Source organism: Melitaea cinxia, chromosome 6 (assembly GCF_905220565.1).
Source record: "Melitaea cinxia chromosome 6, ilMelCinx1.1, whole genome shotgun sequence".
Taxonomy (NCBI): domain Eukaryota; kingdom Metazoa; phylum Arthropoda; class Insecta; order Lepidoptera; family Nymphalidae; genus Melitaea; species Melitaea cinxia.
Genome location: NC_059399.1, coordinates 13,298,224 through 13,317,500, shown reverse-complemented (window position 1 = coordinate 13,317,500; position 19,277 = coordinate 13,298,224). Strand labels below are relative to the sequence as shown.

Genomic DNA, 19,277 nt, shown 5'->3' with positions numbered 1-19,277 from the left:
TTAAGTTCCAAAGTGGTAGCGGAACTGTGTTATCCCTTAGTCGCCTCTTACGACACCCACGGGAAGAGAGGAGGTGGCTATATTCTTTAGTACCGTAGCCACACAGTACAGTTTATTAGGAGTAACAAGGTAACGGAGACAAGTCCGCGGTCGGTGCGTGTGTGTAGTGTGCGTGCGTGCAGGTGACGCTGCCGCTGGACGCCACGGCGGCGGGCGACGTGACGGTGGTGGTGACGCACGCGCGCCAGCAGCTCGGCCGCCTGCAGCGCGTGCCCATGCTGTCCGTCGCCTTCCACACCGGCTTCCTCGACTACGACCAGCACGTCATCAAGTTTACCAGGTACACACTTCTTACAAAAATCCTTATAATGCATGCATACTGCTGTCCACCTGACCTTCGCTCCTGACAAAACCTTTGACAAACTAACTACTTTACAAGGATCAATTTTTTTTTTTTTTTTTTTATTATGGAATGCGTGCATACTGTCCACGTGGTTCATTAGTGCTGTGATGAGCAGTTAAACCTAAGCTCATGAGTTTTTTTTAGAAATCTATGTATGTTAGAAACGCTATATCGAAATTCTAAATAATCTAGCCTATTGCTAGTTAATTACGAACAGAGCATCCATTTTCCTAGGTTCCTGACAGATATAATTAAAGCACAGAATAATTATTTTATTAAAGGTGAAACGTTAGAACTATAGAAGGTTTTTCATATGTACTGGCCAAAAAATTGCTAGTTTGACATGCATTACCTAATAAAAAAATATTTCTCAAATGTCTACACTATCTTTATTTACATGTGTAAAAATTTCTACGCACTTGGATGTATCTAGGTAAAATTACGGAGTAAGGATGACTAAAAAACCCAATAATTGTATATTTCAGATCAGAAATCGACGGCATAGACGAATCGAGCCCGGTGAACGAGCACTTCTCGTCGAACGTGTCGGTGGTGATCAGCCTGGTGGTGCAGAACGGCGAGCGCCGCAAGCCGCGCTGCGACGTGTGGGAGGACGACCCGTCCTTCGCCGTGCGCACGCCCGACCTGCTGTTCTCCTCCGCGCTGGAGCGGGACGAGACTATAGACAACTTCGGTGAGTCGCTTTTTATCTCGTCGAACTTGTCGATAGTTTGATTAAGATTCCGCCTGTAACATCCCACTGCTGGGAATAGGCCTCTTTCTTCGTGTAGGAGAAGGAATTGAGCTTAATCCACCACTACTAAGAGTAGCGATCCCTAATAGATAGTTATGATAACAACCGGGACCGACGGCTTAACGTGCTCTCCAATGCACGGTCGGCAGACTCACATGGACAGACATCCAAACCGGAAAGAAAAATTTGTACACTTGTAAATATCCATCCCGAGCGGGAATCGAACCCGCAAACCGTCGGTGTTTTAGACGACAACTCGCACCATTACACCAGAGCGGTGTTGATGTTTATCAAGCCAGCAAAATCATGAGCATTGCCATCGCGTTGCCGACCTTATGAACGATCCTCCCCAGGAGCTCTGGCCACATTACTCAACACAAGAACAAAATTACTTGAGAGCAGCGAAGTGCAGTTGGGCTGCTCCAGGTTTAGAGATATATTCTCCTGTACCCTACCTCAATTATCACTTCAAACAGAGTTCTTATATGAATTCGTTTTGCTCACGAACTGTTCAATTATATTCTGTTCGATTATATTGTGTATTGGTTGCATTTGTAAATATCAAACATACAATATTTAGTCTTAAGTAAAATTATATACCAATATCATTGATACAGCTTATCTAACTAACATTTTGTTGTTCATATTTAAGTAGTCTATGTATAAAATTATATAGTAAGTAACGTGTTGAATATATAAATATATTTATTGATGTATGTGTATATTAATGCAGCAAATCTCCGACGAGACCCGCCGATCATACCGACAAGTACGTTATTATTTTACTGTAAATAGATTTAGCTTTTTAATTGAAATAACCTTAAAACGTATTTTAATTTTTTTCATTTTCACTTGTCTATGATTTAAAAATCAATTTGTAACAATAGCTTGTATGTTTTTAAAACTAAAACTATGATAGTATAAAATGTTTATAAAGAATATGAAAACTAATTATTGAAACGGTTTTATATCCATGTTAACATACTTACAAATAATAAACATTTCACAACTTATTTTTCTTGTTTCTTAATTTAATAATAACCGAAAATTAGATCTACCTATTGTTATATCCCACGCTTTTATGCTTTAAATGGTATTATATGTTAGTACTTGAGCCTCTCTTCCCGTGGGTGTCGTAAGAGGCGACTAAGGGATAACAAGGTTCCACAACCACCTTGGAACTTAAGAAGCCGACCGATGGCGGGATAACCATCCAACTGCTGGCTTTGAAATACACAGGCCGAAGACGGGCAGCAGCGTCTTTGGTGCGACAATGCCAGTACTGCGGTCACCAACCCGCTTGCCCAGCGTGGTGACTATGGGCAAAACACATGAGTTCACGTTATTTTTGGCGTAAACTTGTGGAGGCCTATGTCCAGCAGTGGACTGTATAGGCTGTAACGATGATGATCATGGTGACTTGAGCACTAGAAGTGTAATATTTTTTTGAATTTTATTATCTACTTATGAGTAGTTTGTTTGATTATTTATGTTATATGTATGTGCTATTTTATTATTAACTAGCTGTGCCTGTGATTTCGTGCGCGTGGAATTAAAAAAAAAATATTCAGATCGCAGTTACAAAAAAAAGAAACTAAAATAAAAGTAGCTTAAGTTACTCCTTATTACATCAGCTATCTGCCAGTTAAAGTTCTGTCAAAATCGGTCCAGCCGTTTCAGAGATTAGCCAGAACAAATAGATAGACAGACAGACAGACAGACAAAAATAAAAAATAAACGTTATTTTAAAGCTGTTATTTTTATATTACAAATAGACACTCCAATTTTATTTATTTGCATAGATTATTTATTTGTGTTTGATATGTTTATTTATATATCTTTCTCGTATGTTTATTTAGCTTATTTGAATTTAATTTACTTTATTTACGAGTACTGTGTATAATAAATTATTAATTAATTATTTTTCATTCTTTATTGTTTATTTTATCAATATTCCCTCTATTGGTATGGGTTATCTGTAAGAGATCACTCTTAGTCACTTTTTTTTAACTTAGAGTAGTATTAGTTTTCCTTATGTAGTTTCAAATATGCAATAAAGTATTACATAAATAAATAAGCTGAATAGATAAAAATTGCATTAATATATTTCATTACATTCAGTCTTATATAAAGTTATAAAATGTGTAGACACGTAATTAACAAGCCGTTCGTTTGATATATCAGTGACGACCGAACATCCCCCGGAGCCGAAGCGCCCCCCGCGGCCGCACCGCCCCCCGCCGCCGTCCCCTTCACCTGCAGATCAGGCCACGCCCCCAGCTCCCGTTCCGCCCACACAGACAGCTGACTTCCTGAACATCACCAGCAAACCCGCGACAGAAGAACCTAAATCTGAAGGGCCAAGTGAGAAGTTGAAAAGCGAAGACTCATTTGACTTCTTCGGTATGATGGAGAAACCAGCGGATGAATCGTTCGGCGACTTCTTGAGTAGTAAAGTGGCCGATAACCCACAGGTGAGTTGTAGTTGTGATAAACATAGAAAATTTTGGTTAGGTTAGAGATGAAGTGGATCTCACTTATAAACTTGTGCATAAATTACTTATGTTACTAAATTTCATCTACATTATTATTGATTACGTTTGATATAATATAATTTTTTGTAGATACATTTTCTTAAGACGTTTTTTGAGATTTTTCCGCAATTTTACAGCAACACAAATATGTCTATCAGAAATTTTATTTTTCAGCCGTTCTCATCGGATTCTATTTTTGGGGATCTTCATGCACCACCAATCACAACAGCCGCTAATGTCAATGTAGCCTCGGCCGAAAACTTTGATCCTTTCGGCCTGAACGATCCTCTGCCGAAACAGGAGCCGCTTCTCACTCCGCTATCGGCTAAAGATGACGGTAGTTAATATTTCAAGTTACCTTTTTCGTAAATCTTCTATGTCAGTACGAGTCAAGGAGCTATGATGTATCTGAAAATAATTGTTATGATTTTCATTACAGCGCGTCAACAAGCTGCCACCGAACAAGCCCAGACAAAACGAGATCCGTTTGCGGACCTCGGCATTCTGGGAACGGGGTTACCGGGAGCCCCGCCCGCAGCCACACCCATGACCACGCCTTTCGTGACGCCGATGGTCACGCCCATCGTAACACCACGCGCATCTCCCGCGCACACCCCCGCCCACCAGCCGAACACACCCGCACGCTCGCCTGCGCACCAACCTGATTATAGGTGTGTATCATATATATGTATGTTACAGAAATATTTGGATAGTTACATCTCCATTTATGTTAAACAATAAGATTGGAATGTCAGCAATTAGTCATAATAATATTAGTGTTCGTCTCGCGTTATTCTGACGGTAGGCCAATGTAAACGTAAGGATGCATCGCACGTAAAAGAATATCCTTATAGTGGCGTCATTGACATGAATTTCATACTACAGTGCAAAATTTTGAAAATCGTAAATCAGATTTTACTGAACCTTTAAATTTTATTGTTCTTTATTTATTTCAGTCGTACTCATTTCGAGCCATCAAAGCCGGCAGCGGAGGAGAAAACTAAGAAAAGCACTGATGTATTCGGCGATTTACTGGGCAGTCAAGGATATGACTTCGCTAAGCGCGAAACTGGACCCAAAACCATGAACGCTATGCGGAAAGAAGAAATGGTTAAGGAAATGGATCCCGACAAATTAAAAATACACGATTGGGTAAGTAAACTTGAATTTAAAAAAAAGTCACTGCTTTATACCACATGACTGAAGTAAAACTTCTTTAGTTAGTTTAGGCCGAAACTGTCTCTCTGTGAAAGAAAATGTGTGCTCGCACCTCTCTCTTGCTCCGTTTTTCCTCGCCTGATCACATTTTTCGTAACGCTTCCGTCACAAGTTCACCAGCTGACTCCCCAAATTTAAAGAAGTTTTAATTCAACAATTTTGTAAAAAAAAATAATTATTTTCAAACAAGGAATAAAATCGGGTATATTTATCATTTATAGATTTCTTTCTTAATATATATTTTCTTTACAAATGTGTCATAATTTTATATTTTGAACTAATAATTAAATGAAATAATGCTCCATCTTTACAACGCTAACAATTGTGATGGACATGTAATTTAAACAAGTTTTAAATCTACGCTACTTAATAATATTTAAGACAGCTTTTATAATCACAATAACCATAAAAACTTCTTAATATTTCGGTACTATTTCGAGCAACCGTAACACCCTTTTTCCATAAAAAATTCATAGCAATATAAATTAATAGAATGATTGGTTGATTCAGTCTGTAACTTTCCACTGCTGGGCATAGATCTCTTTCTCCATCTAGGAGAAGGGTCGAAACTAAATCCACCACGACGCTTCTTTGCGGATATATTCCCTACTGTTGATGAGTGGGAGTTTGATCGCTATTAAATGACGATAACAACCGGGACCGACTGCTTAGCGACCGGCCGTCTACTGGGAGTAAGACGTATCAACATTGCGCAGACGGAGGGCAAGAAGGCGAACATCCGCGCGCTGCTGTGCTCGCTGCACGGCGTGGTGTGGGCGGACTGCCGCTGGGCGCGCGTCGACATGGCGCAGCTCGTGTCGCCCGCCGACGTCAAGCGCCACTACCGCAAGGCCTGCCTCGCCGTGCACCCCGACAAGGTCCGCCCTGCTGGCGACTAGCGCTCCACCACTTAGCGCACTACCACATATAGCGCACAACTACACTAACGCACTACCACACGTAGCGTACTACTAGATGTAGCGCACCACCGCGTAGTGCACTACCACATATAGCGCACCACTACACGTAGCGCACTACCACACGTAGCGCACCACTACACGTAGCGCACCACTACACGTAGCGCACCACTACACGTAACGCACTACCACACGTAGCGCACCACTAAGCGTAGCGTACTACCACACGTAGCGCACCACCACGTAGTGCACTACCACATATAGCGCACCACTACACGTAGCACACTACCACACGTAGCGCACCACTACGCGTAGCGTACTACCACACGTAGCGCACCACCACGTAGTGCACTACCACATATAGCGCACCACTACACGTAACGCACTACCACACGTAGCGCACCACTACACGTAGCGTACTACCACACGTAGCGCACCACCACGTAGTGCACTACCACATATAGCGCACCACTGCACGTAACGCACTACCACACGTAGCGCACCACTACGCGTAGCGTACTACCACACATAGCCTACTACTACACCTAGCGCATTATCACACCTAGGTCAATATCTCACCCAATGCACTGTTGTATCTAATGTACCCTATGCTATTGCTATTTATTCTGCCTGCAAACATATACTACCCGATGTGTTACCATATCTGACATATTATCCCACTTAAAAAAAATATCCTACTGGACCTGCTTTATTGTATATTTTTTTATTAATATAGTTAGTGCATAAGACAGTCAATAATATCAAATTACTTTAATATTTTTAGCAAATGGGTACACCGAATGAGAACTTAGCAAAAATGATATTTATGGAGCTGAACAACGCGTGGAGCGATTTTGAAAACGACGCCAAGCAGCAGAACTTATTCCAGTCTTAATGTTAGCGTGACCTCGACGATACCGACCCTTAGCGCTAGTGATAATTACAGATAGGTCCAAATGCTTTAACCGCTTCGTATTTTACTTTTATCATCGGAATATAAAAATTTACATAGCGAAATACATTGATGCGTAAAATTTACATAGCGAAATACATTGATGCGTAAAATTTACATAGCGAAATACATTGATCGTATATAATAAAATGGTAAAACGCGGTAAACAGTGTCTAAATATAAGCATGCTGAATTAGCTTTGTTACCCTTGAACTAGAAAAATGTTAACCTTGTTTATTTGTAGGTGATTTTCACATTCATCTGAAATTATTGCAATGAATATTAATTATCAAATCATTTATATCTAAATGTTCAGTATTGAATACACGTCGATATATTTCTATTTAAACTCATCATCTGAATGGAAAATGAAAGTTTATCTTAAGTGCCATAAGATGATGTCGAATTTGAAATTGTACGAAACTAATCGCAGAAATTTTCTGATTAATGTAAATTAATAATTAAAATATAAAAAAATGTAATTCATTAATAAATCATAAATGTTAATGTGTTTGGATATTTCTTGTTGTTCGAGTGTTTAACCACGTTTTGCTAATAACCATTAAACATATTAGCTAAATTGTCTCGATATTGTGTTTAAACCAATTTTATTATTCTATTATTAGTAAACAAGTAAACTAAGAGCAGTTTATTATTTCAATTAAATATGTAAAAATGATTCTAATGAAAAATAAGACTCGTATATTAAAAGTATTGTATATTATCAAATTAAATGTTCTAACAATAACGTTAAGAATGGGATAAGTGGTGCACATAATCTGTAGATGTAATTATGTAGCAAATGGGTGCATGTTTATTTCTTTTAATCTTTGATACAAGTCAAATTATTTTATATTCAGCTGCATTATCAGTTACTGCTAAATATATTTTTCCACCAAATTTTTCAGTATATTTGATTGATAAAAACTGAAGAGTAAATGTTTACGCCTTCATTACCTTAATAAATTGGCAGTTGATGTTAATGAATTTATTTAAAAACATTTTTTTCCGTTCATCACATCAACAAATTAAAAGCTTTAACAGATAATAATTAATTAGTGAAATATAGTTTATCAGTCTTCTAGTATTTTTTTCTTTGTTGAATGTTAAATGAATGCGACAACCCAATCGAAGATTATCAATTATTTTAATTGACTTTGTATATAAATTCATATATCCCTTCATTTAAAACAATATTTACTTATTGATTTGTTTACAGACAAAGTCTGAGATAGTACTTATCTAGTTACGAAATTATATTTGTATTACGCTTTAATATTTTTATATTTAATTAAGTTTTTAGAAGACATTAGTGTTTATTAAGAGAGCAAATAGATGTGAGTATTACAGATTCTCATTTTTCATAAAACATTTTAAATAGTGGGGTATTTTTTATTAAGATGCATTTGTACATTCCTAACATTGTGGGTTCTTATTTGCTAATTCTTAATAAATATTAAATTAATATTCCGAAGACGTAACTTATTTATTAAAATTAATGTAATACAGTACTGTTTACAGATCACTAATATCGTTTAGCTAAAGTGATTGTTCCTAGTTACTTTCTTTATAGATGCTTGCTAGGGCCTAGCGTATAAACTAATATTAAGTCTATTATTTACTTTTTTTTTTAATCTTTGTATATTTTGCTTCATTTTAAATATAAAGTAAAATGTTCTGGTCAATAAAAAAACTGTTCGAGAATAATAAATATAGTATACATATATATTATACCTTCTTTTAATTAAAATATCATAATGTAACTGGAAAAAACCTGTAAGCATTCCACTGCTGGCTGAAGATCTCATTTCTATATAAGAAAATTGTTCGAGCCTAATCCACTACGCTTCGTTACTGCAGTTCGTATATAATTTGACTATTAATAAGATGACTAAGTTTATCGACAAATAGTTGTTTGCTTGCAAACGACAAAAAAATCGACTTTTAATTACATGGACATGTTATACGACGTATGTGGTCGGTTAAATAGTCAACAAAAAAATGCATTTTTAAAGGATTACTTCAAAAGTATTTTTCAGATATCGATCAAATATAAATGGGACCACATGACAAGCAACAGCTTTTGATTAAAAAAAGGATCGTCAAAATCGGTACACCCAGTAAAAAGTTAAAAGAGGTAACGAACACACGTGAAACAATTGTGTTTGCACGCAAACGAAAAAAAACCGACTTCAATTATATCAACAAGTAATACAACGTAGGTAGACGAAAAAGTAGTCAAGTAAATACGCATTATCAAAGATTACTCCAAAAGTTGTAATCAGATTTCGATGAAATTTAAATGTGACCACATTACAAACATCGGCTTTTGATTAAATTAAAAATCGTTAAAATCGGTACACCCAGTAAAAAGTTATGCGGAATTTCGAGTTCCCTCGATTTCTCTGGGATCCCATCATCAGATCCTGGTTTCCTTATCATGGTACCAAACTAGGGATATCACCTTTCCAACAAAAAAAAAGAATTATCAAAATCGGTTCATAAACGACGGAGTTATCCCCGAACATACATAAAAAAATATATATACGGTCGAATTGAGTAACCTCCTCCTTTTTTTGAAGTCGGAAAACACATCGTTGTCAAGTCATCGGCAGTCGTTAAAAATACAGTCGAAATAAGAGTCAGTTAAGAAAAAGGATATTGAATGAAACCACTACAATAACGTACAAATAACCTAACTAATTTTATTAGTAACGTTAGCTCACTTCCATTTTTACATCTAGACATCCGTACTTTTCTAAAAGTTCTTGTTTTTTCCTTCTTAACAACGCTTCCTCTACATCTTTCTGTGAAGGAACAGCAACGTGTGATGGTTCTGTAGGTTTTTCATTTCCATCGTCCTCTATCCTCTTGTCATCAGGCTGAAATAGTTAAAGAAAATTAAGACATGGTTTACGATAAAATATAAATTCATGAGCATAAAAAATAGAGCTTAATAATGCTGTAAATATGGTATAATTTTACCAACCTAAAAATGATGACAAAAGGTCTATTTTTATGAAATTAACTATTATTAAATATTGCTTTTGCCTATAATTCTAGAAATAGTATACTCGTAAAATATTTTTCCTACGTCACGGGCACAGAAAAGACATAACACAACAAAAAGTTGTTATAAACGGAGAACAAAGCAGCAACGTCTGACATTGACTATCTCAACACAGTTTGTAGTGATGCTACTTTCTGCTCTGGGGGTTGTGGGTTCGATTCTCAACCCGTCTGGGTGGAATACTCATATTTAATTATATATGTATCAGTTATATGCGTTTATCGAAAAACAAAATTATAAACATGTAGCTATATCAGCTGTTACCTTGACACAAGCATTGTGTTGTTTACTTTAGGAACAGATGACCGTGCGTGTGTTAGAGAAATTTATTTTTTATTATTTATTAACTGTGTGTTTTCGCCTTTTAATGCAATATAAATATTATACAAATTATTAAGTAGTTCTTTAATTAGATTAATATTCAGGTTACTGCATCCATCTTAGGAATTATGATGTATTTTTAAAAAATCCAATCCAAATTAGTCTCGTGATTCCCAGTCAAACTCTTCAAAATTTAAAAATACAAATAAGCTAATATTATTGGATTGTAAGTAGACTAAAACTTGAAACAATACTTCGATTTAAAATAAGATTGATTCACTTACATCTTCAGGATAAATATTTTCTTCCTCGGGAACTTCCTGATCTTTATTTTCCTCTTTATTTCTATTCCATTCCTCAACCGCTTTCGCTATTGCTGCAATTTAAAAGTACTGGTTAAATTACAATCTACACAGCATAAAAATAACTTTAGAAAGAAAATCTTGAGTCATATATTGCTAATACTTGGTATATAAAGCTGGTCCCATTTCAATTTCATTGAGATATTACTTTTTGAGGTACTGATAGAGATGGAACTTTTCGAGTTATCTCTAATAGTGCGAATTTATTTAACTATTTTTTCGCCTACCATTGCCTACCTATTGTTTTACAGATCGATGTCATTGCAGTCGGCTTTTCTCCATTAGCGAGCAAACACAATGACCGTTATGAAGCGTGTACAGTACACAGGCGCCCACCTGCCCTCTCGGCGTCCCGCTCTAGCGGCAGCAGCAGCCCGTCGTCGTCGTCCCGGTAGCCGTAGTAGTGCAAACACAATGACCGTTATGAAGCGTGTACAGTACACAGGCGCCCACCTGCCCTCTCGGCGTCCCGCTCTAGCGGCAGCAGCAGCCCGTCGTCGTCGTCCCGGTAGCCGTAGTAGTGCAAACACAATGACCGTTATGAAGCGTGTACAGTACACAGGCGCCCACCTGCCCTCTCGGCGTCCCGCTCTAGCGGCAGCAGCAGCCCGTCGTCGTCGTCCCGGTAGCCGTAGTAGTGCAAACACAATGACCGTTATGAAGCGTGTACAGTACACAGGCGCCCACCTGCCCTCTCGGCGTCCCGCTCTAGCGGCAGCAGCAGCCCGTCGTCGTCGTCCCGGTAGCCGTAGTAGTGCAAACACAATGACCGTTATGAAGCGTGTACAGTACACAGGCGCCCACCTGCCCTCTCGGCGTCCCGCTCTAGCGGCAGCAGCAGCCCGTCGTCGTCGTCCCGGTAGCCGTAGTAGTGCAAACACAATGACCGTTATGAAGCGTGTACAGTACACAGGCGCCCACCTGCCCTCTCGGCGTCCCGCTCTAGCGGCAGCAGCAGCCCGTCGTCGTCGTCCCGGTAGCCGTAGTAGTGCAAACACAATGACCGTTATGAAGCGTGTACAGTACACAGGCGCCCACCTGCCCTCTCGGCGTCCCGCTCTAGCGGCAGCAGCAGCCCGTCGTCGTCGTCCCGGTAGCCGTAGTAGTGCAAACACAATGACCGTTATGAAGCGTGTACAGTACACAGGCGCCCACCTGCCCTCTCGGCGTCCCGCTCTAGCGGCAGCAGCAGCCCGTCGTCGTCGTCCCGGTAGCCGTAGTAGTGCAAACACAATGACCGTTATGAAGCGTGTACAGTACACAGGCGCCCACCTGCCCTCTCGGCGTCCCGCTCTAGCGGCAGCAGCAGCCCGTCGTCGTCGTCCCGGTAGCCGTAGTAGTGCAAACACAATGACCGTTATGAAGCGTGTACAGTACACAGGCGCCCACCTGCCCTCTCGGCGTCCCGCTCTAGCGGCAGCAGCAGCCCGTCGTCGTCGTCCCGGTAGCCGTAGTAGTGCAAACACAATGACCGTTATGAAGCGTGTACAGTACACAGGCGCCCACCTGCCCTCTCGGCGTCCCGCTCTAGCGGCAGCAGCAGCCCGTCGTCGTCGTCCCGGTAGCCGTAGTAGTGCAAACACAATGACCGTTATGAAGCGTGTACAGTACACAGGCGCCCACCTGCCCTCTCGGCGTCCCGCTCTAGCGGCAGCAGCAGCCCGTCGTCGTCGTCCCGGTAGCCGTAGTAGTGCAAACACAATGACCGTTATGAAGCGTGTACAGTACACAGGCGCCCACCTGCCCTCTCGGCGTCCCGCTCTAGCGGCAGCAGCAGCCCGTCGTCGTCGTCCCGGTAGCCGTAGTAGTCCGCGTCCACGTCGCGCATGAGGTCCGCGCGAGTACGCCGCGGCGCCGCCGGCGGTTCCTGCTCGAACAGCTCGCGCACACCTGCATGATAGCATAACAATACACTGTATTGTACACCAAAACAGAAATAATACATAGCAGATTGATTTTATTAAAGTATCATAAGGTACTAAGGTTTTATCTCTGTAAAAGCGATCTCTTCCAAGCAACCTAGGAGCAGAGGAGATGGTATTGTGCCGGTGGAGGTGTACAAATTGCAATATAGCATTTAAAGTGTGACATAAACTTGTAAATATACTTACATAAACGCATAAATACACACATACATTCATATATCTATAAAAATTTCGTGTCACGATGTATGGTAAACTCCGAAACTACTGAACCATTTTTATCAAATTTTGTAAGCATCTGTAATTTGCTTTTTATCTCAATTGCACCCGCTAGGTGACGCTGCTATAGGTGTGTAAGGAATCAAATTTGGTAGCTGTTTTCCGGGCAAGACAACATCTGACGAGTCCACTAGTGTATATATAACTTTATTCAATTTGAATGTCAAGAAAACTTACATTACTTAAATATAAGTATAAATAAATAAAATCTTTAACATACACACACAAACATCTGTTCTTAGGTAAGCAAATTAATGCTTGCGTTATAGGTAACAGCCGACTGCTATGGCTACTAGTACATAATACATATATAGCTGACATCGCAAACGTTATTTTGCCATATCGCTGTCCCCGGGCAATAAAGCGGTAATATCAAAAATCAAATTTTACAGGAGAAATAAAAGAAGCTAATTTGTTTATAGTGCAGTGTACAGTGATCCAAAACAGACGTTCAATATGTCAAATGAAAGCTATTTTTTTTACCAATTTAAGCTTTTAAAAATAATTTTTTAAAAACAAATCGTATAATTTTTTAATGAAATAATTAAAAAAATGTATAATACAATTCATAGATGATACTATTTTAATTGCAAGATCATTAACAATTACTGTAAAGATGTTCACTGGTTTTTTGTGTTATTTTTCTTAGAGTAATGCAATAATACATAGCTTAGTCGTAAGAGAATTATCCATGCAATAAAATGGTTATTGTCATTTATTCTAACGAAATATTAATAAAAAAAAACTGAAAAAAATAAGAGTGATAGATTGATACTCAGAGAAGCTAAAAATTAAATAACATTAAAAAGGGTGTAACCGGCGTATACCGCTTTATTGCCCGGGGCCAGCGATATATGTTATTAACCAGAAAAAAAATATTATTTAATTAAAAAAGAATTACCCGGTAAGTCTTTAGCAGCTCCGAAATATTTATAACCTCTGTTACCCGGCACCTCTTTACCATCTTGATCTAACATTTTCGGGCCGACGCGAGCATGATCCGGTCCACCGAGTGATTTTATTTGTACTTCCCAGTGACGTTTCTCTCGCATCAACTTGTTGATTTCATCGTTTAAATCTCGAATTCGAAATTCACCAAGACCGGCTGAAAGAAAATAGAATTACAAATTTAGTAACAAAAATTAATTGTAACGTCAACCGGAGCAAAAAGTACAAAAAAAAATACTAAATAATAAAAACCACCTTTACTTTGTGATTTTTTTTTTTCTTTTTTGTTTAAAATTAACATCCACGGGCTCTAAATGCCCATGCCTTTTGTTAAACTTGCATTATAATACCACAAGCGATTTAATTAAACAATTACTTTAAGTGTTTATAAATGTTATATATGAACTAAAAAACCAAAACATTTTAAGTCTTATATTTCTTGGCAAGTAGGTTTTAATTTGAGAATTATATGTGTTATATTTGTTTCTATTTTTTACTCTTGTTTGATTTTAAGCCCTTTCCCTTGGCATTTTTACTTGTCAGGTTAGATTTGCTCTTTTTCACTTTTTTCTTGTCCTTCTTCTTTTCTGATTTCGATTGGTCTTTTGAATGTAAGTTACCAGAACTACACTGCTGAGATGTATGGTTATTTTCAATTGTTTTGATTTGGTTTTCATTCGGTACTTTCGGGGTTACGAGTTCTATTTCTAAGTCAGTTTTTTTGTCTTTCGTTTCTAATTTTTTACCTATCTTTAAAATGAAAACGTCTTTTTGGGGATGAACTGACTTTTCCATGTTTATAGGAATAGGACAGTTGGATGGAGTTACATTTATTATTTTTCTGTCTCTATAGTCATTGTTTCTATTGTAACCTTTATATGTGTATTTTAAATTCGATGAATATGTATTTGGACCCTGATCAGGATATCGTGATTCTTTCGGTAATTCGAATTGTATTTGATCACCGGTATTGTAAGGTGTTTCTTCACATGAACAAAGCTCTTGTATTCTATCATATTTTCCCGTTCTTTCTACTTTTGTGGTTTTCGGAATTCGAATTTTTAGCTCATTTGTGTTCATTTTTGTAAATATTTCGTCATATTTTTGTAAATCGTCTGAAAATTATAATTAATATTTTTTAATAATCAGTATTTAATAGTTAAATTAAATAATCTAATAGCCAATAATCTAATATACCTTTTTGATATTTATGTATGTAATCATTCCTGCTTATATACTGTCTATTAGATACCTGTCTGTTTGAAAATTGAGATAAGGGACTTTCACAGCCTCTTGTTGATATTGTATGATTACTTCTTGGAATGTCTTTTCTTGTGAGAGTATTTTCATCTAATAATATTTTCCCTTGATCATCCATTTCAACATTTTGACACGAATACATCGATATTCCATTATTTTCCTTCATAAGGACTGACGTGCACTTGGGTTTAGATGAAGCACAAAATGCCGTAGTGATTTCTTTACCAAGAAATGACATCCGAGTTGTTAACTCAATTATTCCTATGGTGTCACTATGACAGCTGTCTCCACAAGAGAGATAATACATATTTCTGTTCAGCGGAGTCGATGTTGTGCACATAATATTGTCATTTGGTTGCTCTTTAGCCCATTTCTTGCAGAGCTCTTCTCGCAGATTTACAAATTCTTTTGTATAATCAATTTTTGTTTCAGCGATTTTTGTAACACACTTTGAACATGGTGGTTGTTTTGTTAATTGTAAAATCATGATAAATTCTTTAATGCTGCAAATCTTATCATAGGTCATAGCAAATAAGACTGATTTCCCAACATTCAAATTAAAAAAATCATCTATCTTCCCAAATGATGAATCATATAATATTATTGGTTGTTTTCCTAAAAATGTTGCTGCTATAACAAGGTTATTGTCATCTAACTCAAAGCACTCACATTTCATATTAATTTTATTTATTATAATTTCAATTAAAAAAAGATGGTATGGAAAATTAACATCTTCCTTTTCATACAATAGTTCCTGTTTTGTATAAACAATATTTTGAGACAAGCTTTTTATAGAGTCTCTCAATGCATTAGCTTCATTTGTTAATATTTTACTCATATTTGATATTTTATCTATATTAGTATATACAGGAGTACCCTGTGATTTTTGTGAAGTTTTTGCTCGATCTTCATAGGTCTCCTTTATTTCACTTTCTTTATCATTCAATTCAGAGGCAGTAGCTACATCTTCCAAGCTTTTTAAATTTGTTTTCTTGTAACTATTTTCACCCTTAAATGACATTTGAACAGAGCCTTTAGCAGGTGATGGAGCCATTGGATTTGATGTATGAAAAATGCTGTCTACAGGTGATTGAACCTTTGGAATGTTAATTGTAGATGAGATAACTTGGGTAGTTTGTTTTTCTACAGGCGTATCTGCTGAGATAGGTGGTTCAACATCATTAGCAGATTTAAGATTTGATTGCCTTGGAGACTGAGGGTTTGTTAATTTTGCTTCACTCAACTGCCCCTCTTCCATTGTTGTAGTTTCAAATATATTTGTTATTGTGGTATAAAAAAATAGAACACTACATAATTTAGGTACATATTTGTGTCAAAATATTATTTCTTAGTAAACATCATAGCCAAGTAGATTTTGCAAGTTTTTAAATAATATGAATCTATTTATTTTTATTCATTGTGTGGTGTGCCTGTAACTTTGATATGTTTAATATGTTCGTCACAAAACTTACCATTTTGTATTTGTGCAACTTTTTTTGCAATTTCTCTAACAATTTGTAGCCTCCATTTCTCTGCTTGCTGAAGATCAGTGCATTCAGATGCTAAGTAGGGCCGCCGCTCCCGTTGCCCTCCTGCTTCTTGAACTTGTGCGGCTCGCCAACGAGCCAATGTTGTCCTTGAAAAAATATATTTCATTTAAAATGACTGTTTTAAATAATTTTAAGTCACAAACGTTACTCAAATTCATAACTGAAAAGATTAATTAACTTACAACTTATTAACTCACAAATTAATTAATTAATTAACTTAACAATAAAAAATAAAAAACTGAAAAGAAAGAAAATAAATGTCTACTTTGGTAATTACACAGTTTTAGCATAAGTATGTAAACAATAACATGAATAAAGATTTAAAAATTCCAGATTACATTAAGTTAACACATCGAAAAGTTGCACACATAATATTTGTGTGTACAAATAGATGCTTAAGCAAGGGTCACTTTAACTTAATTGTATGATATGATAGTTAATGTATTTCAGTTTTTTTTTTTTCAATATCCTGCTATAGATGCATGAACAAAGTTGGACAGAAACCAGAGTGCACACTGCTTTAATTCTGCCTAGCATTACAGGGAGAAGATAGTGACTGAAAAAGGCTATAAGGGATCTTGCTTCTCTTAGATAAAGCTAAGCTAATTCCCATTATTGCTCTGATGACAACAGTTATTATATTAATCATAATGACTTCATAACAGAAGCTTGAAAACTTACATAGCTTTTTCTGCATTTCTTGCCTGTAAAATAAGAAAACTGTATTAATACCTTATTTTTCATTAGAAAAATGTTAATAAAACTAATGGACAATTGCTCTGGTGTAGTAGTGCGAGTACCATGTAGGTTCAATTTTTATCTTTATCTAATATATCTATTTCTATTCAGTCCTTCTCGAAAGTTAGTCATAGTAGGGAATATAGCTGCCAACCCGCAGTGGAGCAGCAAGATGAATTAAGCTCCTCACCTTATCCTTTATGGAGAAAGAGTCCTATGCCCAGCAGTGTGATGTTACAGGCTGTATCATCAATCAATGCAATACCATACAAATACACTTTATTGTACACTAACAGAGAAAATTTTTACATCAAAAGGAAAACATAAACATGAACAAAAGGCAGTCTTATCGCTATAAGAGCGATCTCTTCCAGACAAACTCAAGCATGAAAAGGACATGACAAAAAATAAGACGGCATGAATGTGTAAATACATCTGTATATAAACTCAAATACTGTTTATATATAAATACAATATATACAATCAAACAAAAAAAAAACGAAATTTACACAAGTATTACACTTTTAAACACCCATTTATTGATACACAAAATACAAATATTATTCATAAGTTTAAATTGGAGTGCAATCAAAATAATATGCCACCGCGAATTACATTTTATGATGTTTTATAAGAATTCATTCGGTTAACTATGTTTTATATATATTTACTTACCATGTTAAAGTATTTTCTTTAAAATATTATTTTCAAATTTATAAAATAATGCTCTTACAGTTAAAAATACAATGATTTCTTAAAAGCGTTTGATTTGTGAAAATGTAAATTGTCAATCCGTGTTATTACTTGTCAATCTTCAGTGACAGTTATACACAACTGTCAATATATTTTAGAACCCTTTTGTTAATGACTTGGGTTCGAAGATTTTAATTTTGCTTTTAATATAAAACAGGGCTTGGAAACGTTACCAAATACGTAATTGGTACCATTATAAAATACAGGTAAATAGCGTTCATTTTTCCACTACCTTTTATACCATTAAAATTTTTAACGATTATTAGGTAACCGAAACGTTAAGTTTCACCAGTAAATATAATTATAACAGAATTATAACGATACCGATAACGTTACCTGTGACTAAATAATGATATTTTTATTGATAACTCTTTGACCTTGCCGCTTCGTGACTAAATAATTGTGCAGCGCATGTGGGTCGAACAGGGACACATCTTAGCTAAAAAATCTACGCCAATGGTTTGGGAAAACCACCCGTTCATTATTCAGGGCCGTGGTAACAAGGTTACAAGTTGCCAAAATGATCGCTGCACTTCGTGAGAAGATGGCACTTTAAGAAGAAAGTAGACTTACTCATCACGTCAACCTTTCGCAGTCCACTTCTGGACATAAGCCTCTTCAAGCTTGGGGAGGCATTTTTTTGTATAACTACTACAGAAGATCACAGCAAAATAATACTGTTTTCAAGCAGTATTGTGTTCTAGTTGGTGAGTAAGGTGACCAGAGCTCCTGGGGCGTTTGGGGATTGGGTTGGCAACGCGCTTGCGATGCTTCTGGTGTTGCAGGTGTCTATAAGCTACGGTAATCGCTTACCATCAGGTGAGCCGTACGCTTGTTTGCCGACCTAGTGACATAAAAAAAAAACTTGATCGTCAAATAAGCGCACGACTCATCTGACAGTAAGCGATTACCGTAGCATAGACGTATGCAACACCAGAAGAATCGCAAGCGCGCTGTCGATCCTTTCCCTGATTCCCTCCAGGAGCTTTAGTCACCTTACTCACCAACAGTAACACAACACTGCTTGAAAACAGTGTTATTTTGTTGGTATCTTTCTGTAAGGTCGAAATGCTTCCCCAGCCGGGCTGCTCCATTTTTTAAGCAGGAGATTTTCTGCTGTGTCCTACGTCAGTTGAAGGCATATGTGCCAATGAGTCGCTGAATGTGTTGCTAAGCGCAAAACTCGAGAACGGTTGGACCGATTTCGCTAATTCTTTTTTTAAAATATTCCTTGAAGTGCGAGGATGGTTCTTACGGAGAGAAAAATTCTAAAAAAAAAATTAAATTTCCTGAAAA

The 19,277-nt window shown here is 37.2% G+C and overlaps 3 protein-coding genes across 3 annotated transcripts in view; 1 reads left to right on the top strand and 2 right to left on the bottom strand.

Moving 5' to 3' along the window:
- Positions 1–8,252, top strand: part of LOC123654396 (cyclin-G-associated kinase) — a 24,775-nt gene extending 16,523 nt beyond the window's left edge. Inside the window, exons 12-20 of the mRNA XM_045590306.1 lie at positions 183–340; positions 889–1,097; positions 1,891–1,909; positions 3,322–3,631; positions 3,866–4,028; positions 4,131–4,362; positions 4,648–4,843; positions 5,626–5,787; positions 6,611–8,252. Coding sequence (XP_045446262.1) covers positions 183–340; positions 889–1,097; positions 1,891–1,909; positions 3,322–3,631; positions 3,866–4,028; positions 4,131–4,362; positions 4,648–4,843; positions 5,626–5,787; positions 6,611–6,721 — 1,560 coding nt within the window. The 3' untranslated portion in view covers positions 6,722–8,252. The remainder of the gene's footprint in view (positions 1–182; positions 341–888; positions 1,098–1,890; positions 1,910–3,321; positions 3,632–3,865; positions 4,029–4,130; positions 4,363–4,647; positions 4,844–5,625; positions 5,788–6,610) is intronic.
- A 1,206-nt stretch (positions 8,253–9,458) lies between these two features.
- Positions 9,459–18,038, bottom strand: LOC123654398 (pre-mRNA-splicing factor ISY1 homolog). Its single transcript, XM_045590308.1, has 7 exons — positions 17,904–18,038; positions 17,172–17,194; positions 16,413–16,576; positions 13,634–13,837; positions 12,272–12,421; positions 10,454–10,545; positions 9,459–9,660 (listed from the first exon to the last, which is right to left on the bottom strand). The coding sequence occupies exons 1-7, from the start codon at positions 17,904–17,906 to the stop codon at positions 9,496–9,498; spliced, it is 801 nt and encodes a 266-aa protein (XP_045446264.1). The 5' UTR covers positions 17,907–18,038; the 3' UTR covers positions 9,459–9,495.
- On the bottom strand, positions 14,020–14,822 carry LOC123654400. Its single transcript, XM_045590310.1, has one exon. It carries the CDS (start codon positions 14,758–14,760, stop codon positions 14,167–14,169), a length of 594 nt encoding a protein of 197 aa, XP_045446266.1. The 5' UTR covers positions 14,761–14,822; the 3' UTR covers positions 14,020–14,166.
- Positions 18,039–19,277: the final 1,239 nt, after the last annotated feature.